The 13324-nt window shown below is 48.9% G+C and overlaps 2 protein-coding genes across 2 annotated transcripts; both read left to right on the top strand.

Moving 5' to 3' along the window:
* Positions 1–4644: 4644 nt before the first annotated feature.
* LOC103645841 (probable isoaspartyl peptidase/L-asparaginase 2) lies at positions 4645–7749 on the top strand. The gene is made up of 3 exons (NM_001326688.1): positions 4645–5160; positions 6767–6853; positions 6977–7749. Exons 1-3 carry the CDS (start codon positions 4765–4767, stop codon positions 7505–7507), a joined length of 1014 nt encoding a protein of 337 aa, NP_001313617.1. The 5' UTR covers positions 4645–4764; the 3' UTR covers positions 7508–7749.
* Positions 7750–9101: 1352 nt separating this feature from the next.
* Positions 9102–12141, top strand: LOC103645840 (D-3-phosphoglycerate dehydrogenase 3, chloroplastic). Its single transcript, XM_008670552.4, has 5 exons — positions 9102–9889; positions 10393–10769; positions 10894–11004; positions 11083–11178; positions 11261–12141. Exons 1-5 carry the CDS (start codon positions 9265–9267, stop codon positions 11930–11932), a joined length of 1881 nt encoding a protein of 626 aa, XP_008668774.1. The 5' UTR covers positions 9102–9264; the 3' UTR covers positions 11933–12141.
* The last annotated feature ends 1183 nt before the right edge of the window (positions 12142–13324 follow it).

Here is a 13324-nt window from a genome sequence, read left to right as displayed (position 1 = left end):
GAAACTTTGGAAAGATAAAAACGAATAGAATGGAATCCCTTAAATCAAAACAATTACCGTGACTAGAGTTAAGCTTTCAAAAATGTGCTAGCTAGATGCTAAACGTAGAAAGGCATACAAAATGAGGGTTAAATATCGAAATTTGTCCTCTTCTCCTCGGCTACGACGACCCGTCGGCCGCCCTACCGCCCGCCCGCTCCCCACAGGTATGGTCTCCGCTGCTCAACGCCGTATAGTGTAAAGCGCAGCCGTGAACGTCACATGCTCAGTTTTTTTCACGTCCATGTGCTGTGCCCAGTCCAAAGCACTCCTATCCCATAGTCTTCTACTTGACCATTGGGCTCCCATGCAGTCGCTAATTCCTCGTAGGGGACTGTCGTTTGGTTCACTGACCAGTTCTGAGTATCTGGCTGTGGAGCTATGCGAAGAATCTGAGTATCGTGAGGATTACATGCGAAGGAAAATAAAGTGTGGTCTAAATGGTTCAAGATCTATAAAGTGATATATTTCTACTATACGACGACTTAACCGATTTTCTTTTCATGTTGATTGATTTTACTAAAGCAAATTTTTATAGAAGTGGGTTAAAAAGTTAGTGCGTTTTGTAATCCGCGGCACAATTTGGTAAAAAAAAAGCCCTGTTAATTTGGTAAAAAAAGCCCAGACAGGGCTATAGCCTCATCGTTGCGCGGGAGGAGGGCTCGCAGTAGCTCCACGACGTGTCGGCCTGCGGAGCTCTCAGGATGTAGGATTTCCATGGACCATGGCTGCTTCTTATCTGGGTCTTGGTCGTGTGCCAACATGTTGACAGCTGGAAAAGAAACCGAAAAACATGTAGCTCTACTCTACATCTCCCTGCGCTGCACGGGTTCGCTAGCTCCATGCTGGTGGAGCGCTCACGACGGGACACATCGATAGGAGGAGACTGGAAGGTACCAATTACAGTACTAACTTGTGACGCCCTGCCTAACCCTTGATGTGAATGTCAGCCTATTTTAGGCAGCACTTGCTCACTTAGTCGTCCCAATAATACTACACACAGCTTGCATTGCCCATGCAATCCAAGTTTTGTTTTGTATCATCGACTAGAAAGAAAAACTCTAGCCGATGATCCTTTTGTGCTCGTACGTCAGAATTTTTTTTTTCTTCCACAGAGTTCCTTTTGATTGCTTCTTTTTGTTCGCTACATGATGGAAGGATGCATGCATGCAATTTCCTTTTGGTAACTACTGCTTAGCTGCACCGGACTAAGACGACTGCTGATTTGTTAACACAAAGCACGATACTTAGCTTTAGCTATAGCTTGTGTGCGTTTCTCGCCTGCAACTTGCCGACGATCCTGACAGCAGCATATACTTCGGGTTTGAGGAAAAGCCTCACGTGTTGGGCTAACTCCGATTGGCTGGTGACTGGTGGGGTGACGTCGTCGAATGCCGCCTGTGTATGCCCCGTGATGTTGGTCGAAAGAGATGCAATTGCGTCCGGGATGCTTTTGGTCTGAAAGTATCTAGCAGTTGAAAACGAGGGGTAAAACGAATCTCCAGGTGCTCAGTGATGAAAGGACTACGAAATTTCAGTTGAAAACCTTATGGATGGACCATAAAAACCACCCTAGCTAATCAAACACGACAAGACAAAACAAGAAGCCACATCCAAAGAAATCATTCAGGCCTAACACGATACAAAGTCACACGCAGCGTAACACTTCTACATAGTGTTACCCCGCTAACGGAGAAGAGCGATCAACGAGATATTAAAAAAATGGGTGGACTCTTTTTCAACTTATATATTTATAGGTCTTTTGGTCAAGATAAAATGTAATATTTGTTATTATTAATTTAATATATGGTATGTGGATCACATATACGCTTTGATATTAATTTTTAAAGAGTCTACCACATTGGCTTGCCATTGATTCCTCGCATATCGTCCTAGAGTCTAGCCCATCTAACTAATATAATTAAATATGATTGTATGTTGTTGCAACGCACAAACATTGTATCAGCCCAGTTCAATATGTATAATTATTTTGCGATGAAAAGTATAATATAATTGTCGTGTAATTAAATTAATTTAAATTATTTATTTTGTCAATATACCTGATTTTAAGCTCTTATTTAGCTTATGCTAACATATATATGTATATAATTCGTCATTTATATTAGATAATTTTCACTTTTATATCGCTAGACTACACACCTGTTTTCGCTTTGTTTTCCGGCGAGCTCACCAAATTTCGCGAACGAGAATCACTGGCCAATCCAGATTAAATCAACGATTTTAACGCCGCCCTTGTTACGGGGCCGCAATAAAAGAAAAGCCGACCCAGATTCACCACAGAAATTAGAAAAGTGGAATTGACAGCGATCCCAGCGGTGGAATCTGCACGCAATCCGAGGAGATTAGCGCATCACGGCGGACCAGCCGGCTGGGGCACAGATTCCGCTGCCGCAGCTCAGTCTCAGTGCGCGTCAGATTCCAACTTGCGTGGTCGCTTGTGTGGATTCCAGCACGAGACTAGGTGCTGGGCTGGGTCGGTCGGTTGGTCACCTCAGAATCGCACGCGCCCGCTGATCTTCTGCGCCAGCGACTCTGGATTCCGGTCTGTGCGCCGGCTGCCGCCGCCAGCCAATTGGAGCGGCTTTTACTCGCAGGTCGCAGCACTAGTTAGCTTTGAGTAGAGAGTAATTTAGGTTGACTGTTGTTTATCGCATGATAACTTGACGGTATGTGTATGTGGTCAACGTACTTTAGTGGATCCTAAGCTGTCGGGGGTAAATTCATGCGAAAAAAACGCTTGTACTGACCTCAGCCAGTGAGTCCCTTTCCTTCCATTGACTTGTTTTGCTCGACAGACGGCCAAGGGCCAAATTTTCTTTTTCACGGCTGAGCTCCCACGGCACATGGTTTAAGCGAAATGTCAGGCAAGACATGGAGAAACTAAACACCACCTGTGATAGCTTGAGAGAGCCGGCTAATGCCTTTTTACGGCGTTTCCCAAAATAAACTTTCAACCTAAGTACATTCGGTGAGATTAAAAAAAAAGAAATTATCTCCAACAGCCTGTAACCCTACCTTCAAAGGAGCTGCGTGCCGACGCGGGCGCATGTCCACATCCACTGTATGGATGGCAGGCGGGAGATGCAGCTGCACCTGCACTGTACTACCTCGACAAGTCCACGGGCACGGGCTTCGGAACGCGGGGCTCCCTTGCTCCTACCTCTGCGGCGGCGACACCGCGGGCACCGTCACGGTCTTCTACTTACCTACCTTGCTTTTGTTGTTCTGTTCTTTGCCTCGCTCTTGCCGGTGCGCTGTAATCTGACTGCTGGCCGACTCGTGGCCGTGGCCGTGGCCGGAGAAGAGCCCGGGACGCGATGCTCCGGCGAAATATCTATTATTTTTATCTCCTTTGAATCGATAGCAAAATAGCTTTTTTATCTCGATTATTTTAAAAGGTACAAAACCAAAAGTCAAAAATAGATCTAAAGTGCTTCAAAAATATATTACTTAAAAGTAACCACCAAACAACCCATTTACTAGTTTTTTTTTAGCTTTTGAACTGAAAAATAAACAGCCCAAAACCTGACTAAACGGAGCCTTTTGAGATGTTTGAATGAACGAATGAACCGGATATAATAGTTAGCTAACTAAAAAATGTCAATGGACTTAGCTAAAAGTAGCTAATAATTGGATATGCTCTTAGGCATGTGATAAGTACTCTCTTAGAGTTAGCCTTAAGCTCTTAACTGGGGTGTTTGGATATGTCTAGCTAAAAGTAGCTAATAACAGAAGTAGAACTATTAACTAAGTTGTTAGGATGTTCCCATGTAATTTAGCAGCTAACTATTATCTCTAATCTATTTACACATTGACATTACTCTGCCCAAAGCAACTATTTTTTAACGTTTGGCAATTTATTTTAGTCAATCTAAACTTAGCCTAGGTGTTAGAATATAACACTTGTATGCAGTATTATTAGGTTATACTTGTAACAAGAGCGTGTATATGAGCGCGTAAAGTACCATTTTACACTATATATTGTATAATCTACAAAAAGATGAGTTTGAAGTAGATAGTTAGATAGGCGATGGGATATGGAAGCTGGTGGAGATAGTCTAAAATGTTCAGTTTTTTTATCAAACTATGCTTATACTCCAGCCGTCTAAAAATAGTAGTCGTTTTAGCTCTAAATTGTTATGTCTATATTCATGAATATAGATGATTATAAACCTAGACATATATACAACACATGTATAACACATGTATTAATTATTGTATACATTTAATAATATAATCTTCCGAAATCTTGAATGACGCTAACTCGATTTACTCACATGGCCTAATATTATACCCATTTATACACTAAAGATCGCATCCCTTTAAAATAAGGATTCGCTCCGGACCGGGCCGGACCGGCCAGTGGGGCGGCTGTGGCCTGTGGGAGCCAGGCGGCCGCTCCCGGACTTGAGATTCTCAAAACTCAGCTGAATTCCCCCTGGCGTCCGGCGGGCCACAGGAGCACAACCCACAGGCCACAACCACAGCACAGCAGCACGAGAAGGGCAGACCGCAGACGCCAGACGCCTATAAATACCCCCGCCTTCCCACCCAGCATTCTCCATCCTCACATCGTCCACAGAATTTCACGCATCGCACGGGGAACACCGATCGATCGATCCCTCGAGAAGCAGAGACAAGTAGCCCGCCCGCCCGCCCGCACACATAGAGACAGAGAGAATCAAGCCGCCGCCGACCAGTGACATGGCGCCCTGGGCCATTGCCATCCACGGCGGCGCGGGCGTGGACCCGAACCTCCCGGAGCACCGGCAGGAGGAGGCGAAGCGCGTGCTGGCGCGGTGCCTGCAGGTGGGCGTGGACCTGCTGCGCGCGGGCGCGCAGGCGCTGGACGTCGTGGAGGCCGTGGTGCGCGAGCTGGAGACGGACCCCTTCTTCAACTCGGGGCGCGGGTCCGCGCTCACCCGCGCCGGCACCGTGGAGATGGAGGCCAGCATCATGGACGGCCGCGGCCGCCGCTGCGGCGCCGTGTCCGGCGTCTCCACCGTCAAGAACCCCGTGTCCCTGGCGCGCCGCGTCATGGACAACTCGCCCCACTCGTACCTCGCCTTCGACGGCGCCGAGGAGTTCGCCCGTGCGCAGGTGAGGGCCGCCCGCCCGCCGACCCAACTAATTCCTCCCTGGTTAATCTCGCGTCCTCGTCACCTTCACTGTTTCTCTTCTCGGTTCTCGCTGCATGAATCGTGCATGGCTAGCTAGCTCCCCCAGTGCAAACGAAACCCCCTAACAAACACAAATTTCTTCAAGTAAAAAAAAACGCCATTTTTATGGAGATAAAATGTAAATGGAAGGACGCGAGAGAATGCCGGATAAATAAACGGAAACGGAATTTACCGCGAAATTAGGGTGAACCGGTGAAGCTAGAACTTAAAACAGAACTGGTTGAAAACCCGTGAGCGTGACGTGGGTGCAGGACAGCCGTCTGCAGGCATGTGCAAGGCACGTAGTACAGTCTCTCTGTTTTTTTCCCGCCGCAACAGAACGGCTGCAGGACCCGTGTCTTGAAAGGTGAATCTTCGCTGGCCATGTGAATTTCCAGCAAGATTCTGCACATCTGCTAGTGCTAGTGCAAGGAGAGCGTCTGGTCCACGAAATTGGCCGACGAAATTCACTTTATTTGGGATTTTCCTTTGGCTGCACCTGCATCCCGTTTCCTCCTGAACATGACAGGCTCGATACTTATCTAGCTCCGTTTACGTCTCTTGAGAGGTTTGTTTTCTGTCAGCAAGGCACGCAACTTCGCCTTTAATTTGCATGTGTAGACAGCCCATATTGTTGCATCTTAGTCTAGCAGTAGAAACTAGATTAGCACTCTGCTTTACGTTTGTTCGTGCACGTGCCTCCCACTTTTTTGCCGCCGCCCCATGGTCCTCGGAGGATTTCACATCAGCTGAAAGCAACCGCTGCGTGATTTGCTGCTGGGACCCGCGCCAAAACTAGCTGTCCATTTCTCGTTTAAAAATATATATAATTATAGCAGTACATGTTACAAGTTCAATACGCTGTACTGTAACACGATTTGATACCTATCTCTCTCTTTTTTTTCTTGTTCACCATATTCCACGAAGATTCATTTGTAGGATGCTCTGCTACGTAATACCATGCCACTCCTCCAACTCACGTTTGTCCACCAAAGAACCGCACCTACCTACCAAGCAGAAAAAGAAAAAGTGTACTCACTGTTCCTCCCCTCCCGGGCCTCACGTTCTTTCCACACTCAGAGTACTAAACAAAGAGCGTGCTCTGCTGACCAGCTGTGGAACAGCTGGGGGCGGTTTTGTCAGTTCATGACAACCTAGGACGGGTCGGTTCCCCCACCCCAAGCTGGCAATTGAAGCGAACGTAGCACAGCTCCTGCCTGCTCCACCCACTGTGCACCTCACGCGCCATGCTTCTCTGTTAACCAAGCTCGTGGGCCGTGGCCGCTGGTGTTGTTGGTGCGCGTGTGGGCGCCGAGGCCCGAGCCGCATCCACGGAATCCACGCAGGGACCATCGGCCTCCACTTGGCCCCTGTGGCTGTACGTGTCCGCCTCGCGCCCGAATCTGTCGCCACGCCGTGGTCCACCGTGGCCAACAACACGGCAAGATCCGAGCGCGCGCGGCCCAGATTAGCTGGGGATTTTCAACAGTTTTTGTATTTTCATTTTTGAAATTTTGTTCTGATGTTGGTTCGCTATTTTTCTCTAGGGCCTGGAGACCGTGGACAACAGCTACTTCATCACGGATGACAACGTCGGCATGCTCAAGCTCGCCAAGGAGGCCGGCAGCATCCTGGTTGGTTCCGTCCGCCTACAACACCCACTCCTGTCAACTTTTTTTCTTTTCCTTTTGGGTTTCCGAAATCAATCCAGAGGTGGTGACCTGACTGACCACGCACGGATGTGGGCGCGCGTGCAGTTCGACTACCGGATCCCGCTGGCGGGGACGGACACGTGCAGCGCGCTGGCGGGCGCGGCGGACAGCAACGGCGGCGGCGTGCACAAGGCGGGGATGGTCATGAACGGGCTGCCCATCAGCGTGTACGCGCCGGAGACGGTGGGGTGCGCGGTGGTGGACGCGTCGGGGGCCTGCGCGGCGGCCACGTCCACGGGCGGGCTCATGAACAAGATGGCCGGCCGCATCGGGGACTCGCCGCTCATCGGCTCCGGCACCTACGCGTGCGGCGCCTGCGCCGTGTCGTGCACGGGCGAGGGCGAGGCCATCATCCGCTGCACGCTCGCGCGCGACGTGGCCGCCGTCATGGAGTACAAGGGACTGCCCCTGCAGCAGGCCGTCGACTACTGCGTCAAGGAGCGCCTCGACCAGGGATTCGCCGGCCTCATCGCCGTCTCCGGCACCGGCGAGGTGGCGTACGGATTCAACTGCACCGGCATGTTCCGGGGCTGCGCCACCGAGGACGGGTTCATGGAGGTCGGCATCTGGGAGTGAGCTGGAGGCCCCGCCATCTAAACACAAATCAAAATCAGTGTGCGTGCAGCTGCATGTGGCCATCCTGCGATTGCCATGTGTTTAATCTCCGGGTCACAGGTGTTGTCGATGATCCACCACTAGTAGTAGCGATTGCATGGAGATTGGTGCTCGGGTCAATAATGATGGTGATTGTGACGGAGTGCCCTGCAAAATAATTAATAATTCGTGTGAAAAAGTTGATTATATGGTTCCTGACACTATGATGTTCGGCCTTTTTTTTTGTCTTCATCTGTCTTTCATTCGATTATTAAACATGTCCTCATTGGGTTGATAGAAATCTGGGCTGATAGTTGGCCCAAGCCCAACCCAAGTTTCGGTACCCCAAATGGTTCCTAGAGTTTTGGGCCCCAATACTAACATGTCCAAAACCGTTTTGTACTCTTCACTGCCTTTTGGATGCTAACCCAAAATGTTCCTAGAGTGTGCAACGCAAGACGGAGTATGTATTTTTCTCGGTTTGTTTACATATAGAGTAGTATGTATTTATGCCAGTGATTATAAGATTCGAAATGTAGTACGTATTATATATGCTAGTGATTCTAAGGTTTGCAAGTGTCATGCACTCATGACTTAAAAAAAAGTCATTTTTCATGCTTTCTCATAAACGGATTATAGAATATAATTGAATTTTACTGTTTTTTAAAAAACTAGATACATCACTACGGAGAAATAAAAAAAGGGAACGTGTCGTATGCTTTGTATATATATAACATGCGTACCGTATGTAAACGTGTTAGCAGCTGATCATGATGTGCCACTACTACTATTTGATACTGTAAGATCAAGAAGAAAACAATATGGATATTTGCATTTTTATAAACCTACAGTATTTATTACAAAACTATATTTCACGCTCAATCCAATAGAGCCCATTCGACAGTGGCGATTGTCAAGTTAAAGAGCGCCGAATACTCCGTAGCAGTTTTTGTGGAAGTGGAACACGTCTGCCTTTCGGTGAAGCGGAGAGCGGCGGCGCTCGCGAAGACGCAAACCAACTAACTGTTGGGTCATTCGGTTTGGAAGCCCATCATGCACGCGGATTGTAGTCCACTGTGAAGCCCGTAAACAAGGCAGCCGAAAGCTTTTGCGCTTGGCAAGGCAGAACCCACCAAAGGCAGCTCGGCGCGAAGGTTCCACCGTTAATCGTAATCTAGTGCGTGCCACTTCAAAAAATCCTCCAAGCGTGTGTGGGTCCCGTCCCGTCCCGTCCCGAGCGCACAGCACACAGCGTCGCCACCATCCGCCGATCCCCGGGTTCCAACGGCTCCCGCGGTCGCGCCACTTGACCGCGGTGCGCGAGATCCAATGGATGCACCCCCCCGTTGCCGTTGCCAACTTTTTCTGCCAGTCCGGAACCGGGAGAGGCGGACAGCCAGAGTCCCCGCTTTGGCTGGCGCGGCGCGGCCGTCAGTCTAGCCACCAACCACACTGGCGTTGGTGGGCGGGCACACCGCAGACCTACTCCTGCACTGCACGTACTTTGCCCGCTGCCGTGCCGTCGCCACCGTTTCCCTGTCCGCCCACGGCTCATAGCCCGCCACCAACCGTGCTACTCCGTTCGATTCAACAGACGTTTCACCGGCACACGTTACCTCACTTCACCTAACCTCGCTATAATAGTAAAGTGAGAGCGCCGCACCAAGCCACACCACCACCAGACGCCACCCAACACCCTAAACCCTTCGACCCAACCCGCCTCCAACTCCAAAGCCGTCATGGCGGCGCCGTCCCCGACCACTACCGCCGCCGCCGCCGCCGCCGCCACGACCCACCACCGCGTGCTCCTCCCATCCGCGCGCCCCCGCGCCGCGCCCTCTTCTCTCCGCCTCCCGCTCCGCGCGCAGCCCCACGCCCACGCCCACGCCCAGCGCGCGCGCCTCGCCGCCCCCGTCGCGGCCGCGGCCCCGGCCCCGGCGGCGTCGACGGCCTCCCCCGAGTCCCCCGCGTCGGGCGCCGTCGCGGGGAAGCCCACGGTGCTCGTGGCCGAGAAGCTCGGCGCCGCGGGGCTCGCGCTGCTGCGGGAGTTCGCCAACGTCGACTGCTCCTACGGCCTCTCCCCCGAGGACCTCCGCGCCAAGATCTCGCTCTGCGACGCGCTCATCGTCAGGTCCGGGACCAAGGTCGGCCGCGACGTCTTCGAGGCGTCCGGGGGCAGGCTCCGCGTCGTCGGCCGCGCCGGCGTCGGGATCGACAACGTCGACCTCGCCGCCGCCACCGAGCACGGCTGCCTCGTCGTCAACGCGCCCACCGCCAACACCGTCGCCGCTGCCGAGCATGGCATCGCGCTGCTCACCGCCATGGCCAGGAACATCGCGCAGGCCGACGCGTCACTCAAGGCTGGTCAGTTTTCGTTCATCACTGCACTCCCCTTCCACTCTAGAAATTATTCGTGTTTCTGTTTTTGTCATGATGCTTCCATTATCTTTCGAATCTGTGACCCAAAGCGTTAACAAACGGCATTCCGCATGGACCCACGCTAGATTCTTAGATTGTTTAGTATCGTGCACGCATTCGCTATAGTACAAAAACTGTTCAACCGTCCTCTACCTTTCACTAATAGTTAGCTAGATATTTGTTAGCTAGCTATTTCACTGGCAATTTTGTAGCCAACTAACTATTAGCTCTAGTGCATTCAAACATCCCCTTAATATAGAGCTGTTCAGCTATCCTCTATCGCTCAGGCATGTTTAGAATATACTTGTCTCTTATTCGATAGAGCGGAGACGATGATTTTACAGTAACTATAAATCCCACTTATTTTTCATGGAAAAGGTTAGCAAGCATGGCAATGAGTAGATCATACCCTGTTCTTGTCTCTTATTGCTGAATTGAATCTTGCACAGGTAAATGGCAGCGCAACAAGTATGTTGGTGTATCTCTTGTGGGAAAAACTCTCGCTATTCTCGGATTTGGAAAGGTCGGATCTGAAGTTGCTCGTCGTGCTAAAGGCTTAGGAATGCATGTGATTGCACATGATCCATATGCTTCTGCTGACCGGGCTCGTGCAATCGGGGTTGAACTAGTTAGCATGGAGGAGGCCATGACAACTGCTGACTTTATCTCGTTACACATGCCTCTTACGCCTGCAACGGACAAGATGCTCAATGATGAGGCCTTCGCTAAGATGAAGAAGGGTGTTCGCATTATAAATGTTGCACGTGGTGGCGTAATTGATGAAGAAGCTCTAGTCAGGGCACTTGATTCAGGGGTAGTAGCACAGGTTTGTTTGATTATCTTAATGCACCTCTTTGCGTTTCATGCTCTAATCAATTTCAGTGAAAAGTCGTTGATATGTTTCCCTGGAATCATGCTTATGTTTTCTCATTTTTTATTCTGTATATTAGGCTGCTCTTGATGTTTTCACTAAAGAACCCCCAGCAGCTGACAACAAGTTGGTACTGCACGGGAATGTTACTGTCACACCTCACCTTGGTGCCAGCACAGTGGAGGCACAGGTATGCTGAGTTAGCTCAGAAATAACCCATCCATGTTATCTATCGTAGCTATCAGTTTGCTTAACACAAGTTTCACAGGAAGGGGTGGCTATTGAGATAGCTGAAGCTGTCATTGGAGCTCTGAAAGGGGAGCTTGCAGCTTCTGCAGTGAACGCGCCGATGGTTCCTGCTGAGGTATGAAACTTTTGTTATCTGCTTACTGCAAATCATATACCTTCTGCCCATTTAATATGTTACATGTATTCGGTTCATGCAGGTGCTGTCAGAGCTTGCACCTTTTGTTGTGCTCGCAGAAAAGCTTGGGCGCTTGGCTGTGCAACTAGTTGCTGGTGGTGGTGGTATCAAGTCTGTGAAAGTGACCTATGCATCTGCGCGGGCCCCTGATGATCTTGACACGAGACTTCTCCGTGCAATGATCACCAAGGGATTGATTGAACCAATCTCCAGCGTTTTTGTCAATCTGGTAAATGCCGACTTCACCGCAAAGCAGAGGGGAGTTCGCATCACGGAGGAGAGGATCCTGCTGGACGGCTCACCTGAAACACCTATCGACTACATTCAAGTTCAGATTGCCAATGTCGAGTCCAAATTTCCCAGTGCGATATCTGAGACTGGAGAAATCACTGTGGAGGGCAGAGTGAAGGATGGTGTTCCTCATCTAACAAAGGTTGGAGCATTCCAGGTGGATGTGAGCTTGGAAGGAAGCCTCATCCTCTGCAGGCAGGTTGATCAACCGGGTATGATTGGGTCAGTTGGAAGCGTCTTGGGTGAGGAGAACGTTAATGTCAGTTTCATGAGTGTCGGAAGAATTGCTCCTCGCAAGCATGCTGTCATGGCAATTGGTGTTGATGAGGAACCAAGCAAGGGCACACTGACGAAGATCGGGGAGATTCCAGCGATCGAAGAGTTTGTTTTCCTCAAGCTCTAGGCGCGAATGTATGTTTGAAGTTGCAAGCATGGTGTGCAATTTTGATGTAGCTAGCAATCCGGAGGACGGATGGTTCTCCTTGAAATAAGCTTTTAGGAGTATTTTTGTAGTGGCGCTCTTGAATATGGTCTGGTATCGATGCCTACTTTTGAACGGGGTGTTTATTAATAAAAACTTATATATCAATGCTTGGCTCATTGGTTGATTCACTTGGCTTCTTTGGTACAGTTATCTGTTTGCTTTGTTGCATGCAGTCTCGGTTTGAAAGGCAGGGTTGAAATTTGTAGCTGATTTGTTTTTCAGCTAGTGTCGAATAATTTTGTACCTGCTAAAACATTTGTCCGATATATGTTTGGGTTTGAATTCAAACCTGCTGCCCCTGTCTGCTGGAGCTGCTCACACTGGACATAAAACCCGAGCCCATAGCTCGAAACCTAAAAAACCCGAGCTAGAACCCGTATAGCCTAATACTTGTTACCTGAAATATGTGTGCGGGTAGTAAAACTTAAAACCCAATATTATTTTTGGATTTAATAGGGTAAGTCATCTCGAGCAAAGAGTACTGAAGATCAATTGCTAATCAAGGTCAGTTTTTATTTTGCTTCCTTGCTTCCAGTTCCAATTAAAAAATATTTCTCGCAACCAAACCTGGTGCAACGTGAATATGTGAATATGTGATTGAACGTGAGCTGCAAGTCTGTTGTTATAGCAGCAAGTCAGCCAGTTCGGTTGGCTGACAGATTCTGGTAATTCTCAGTTTCTGACTGATTCGGTAGTTTTTCGCTGTTTTGTGAGGAGAAAAGTTGGCTGATTCTAGCTGACAAGCCAAACAGACTGGCTGTGCTAGTGTCCTTTATTAAGGGTACAAAGCAACAAGTCTTGGTGTTACTTTTGTCAAACTTGCAATGTGCAAATACTAATGATATAATGTGGTTTGTTCCTGTTATTTTTGTCAAAATATATGTGCAAGCTGTTACAATGATATGCACTAAAATCGGGTAGAACGGGTTACCCGTATCCTAACCTAATTTTTTTGGGTACCCGAAATTTTAGGTTTAGTTTAGATTGGGTAGGTACTCGGGTATCATTTCTGGAAATCCGAATTGTCGAAAGCCTAAATTGCCCGACCTGAAAATTCGGGCTAACACGAATGTCCAGACTAAGAAGCTGCAGTGCCGCCCAACCTTTGCTCTGCGGCTGCGGTCTTTCGAAACTTATCTAAAACATCTTAGGGTCGGTTTGAAAGTATTTTTTTTATATTTTGTATGTAACACCATAGTTTTTAAAAGCACGGTATGTTAGTGAAAGGGAAATAAGGTCAAACATTTTTCCTAAAAGATTTTGGTGGTTAAATTGTCCAACACAAATAATTGGACTAACTAGTTTTCTCTA

The sequence above is a fragment of the Zea mays genome, chromosome 2 (assembly GCF_902167145.1).
Source record: "Zea mays cultivar B73 chromosome 2, Zm-B73-REFERENCE-NAM-5.0, whole genome shotgun sequence".
In the NCBI taxonomy this organism is placed as follows: domain Eukaryota; kingdom Viridiplantae; phylum Streptophyta; class Magnoliopsida; order Poales; family Poaceae; genus Zea; species Zea mays.
The sequence above is the reverse complement of the archived record's forward strand: the minus strand, read 5'-3'. Positions and strand labels throughout refer to the sequence as shown.

Excerpts from the sequence above, each read along its gene's own strand:
- LOC103645841 (NM_001326688.1), top strand. The coding sequence starts at position 4,765 with ATGGCGCCCTGGGCCATTGCCATCCACGGCGGCGCGGGCGTGGACCCG. Across the intron at positions 5,161-6,766 it reads AGGAGTTCGCCCGTGCGCAG|GGCCTGGAGACCGTGGACAA; the intron begins GTGAGGGCCGCC and ends ATTTTTCTCTAG. Across the intron at positions 6,854-6,976 it reads AGGAGGCCGGCAGCATCCTG|TTCGACTACCGGATCCCGCT; the intron begins GTTGGTTCCGTC and ends GCGCGCGTGCAG.
- LOC103645840 (XM_008670552.4), top strand. The coding sequence starts at position 9,265 with ATGGCGGCGCCGTCCCCGACCACTACCGCCGCCGCCGCCGCCGCCGCC. Across the intron at positions 9,890-10,392 it reads CGACGCGTCACTCAAGGCTG|GTAAATGGCAGCGCAACAAG; the intron begins GTCAGTTTTCGT and ends AATCTTGCACAG. Across the intron at positions 11,005-11,082 it reads CCAGCACAGTGGAGGCACAG|GAAGGGGTGGCTATTGAGAT; the intron begins GTATGCTGAGTT and ends CAAGTTTCACAG.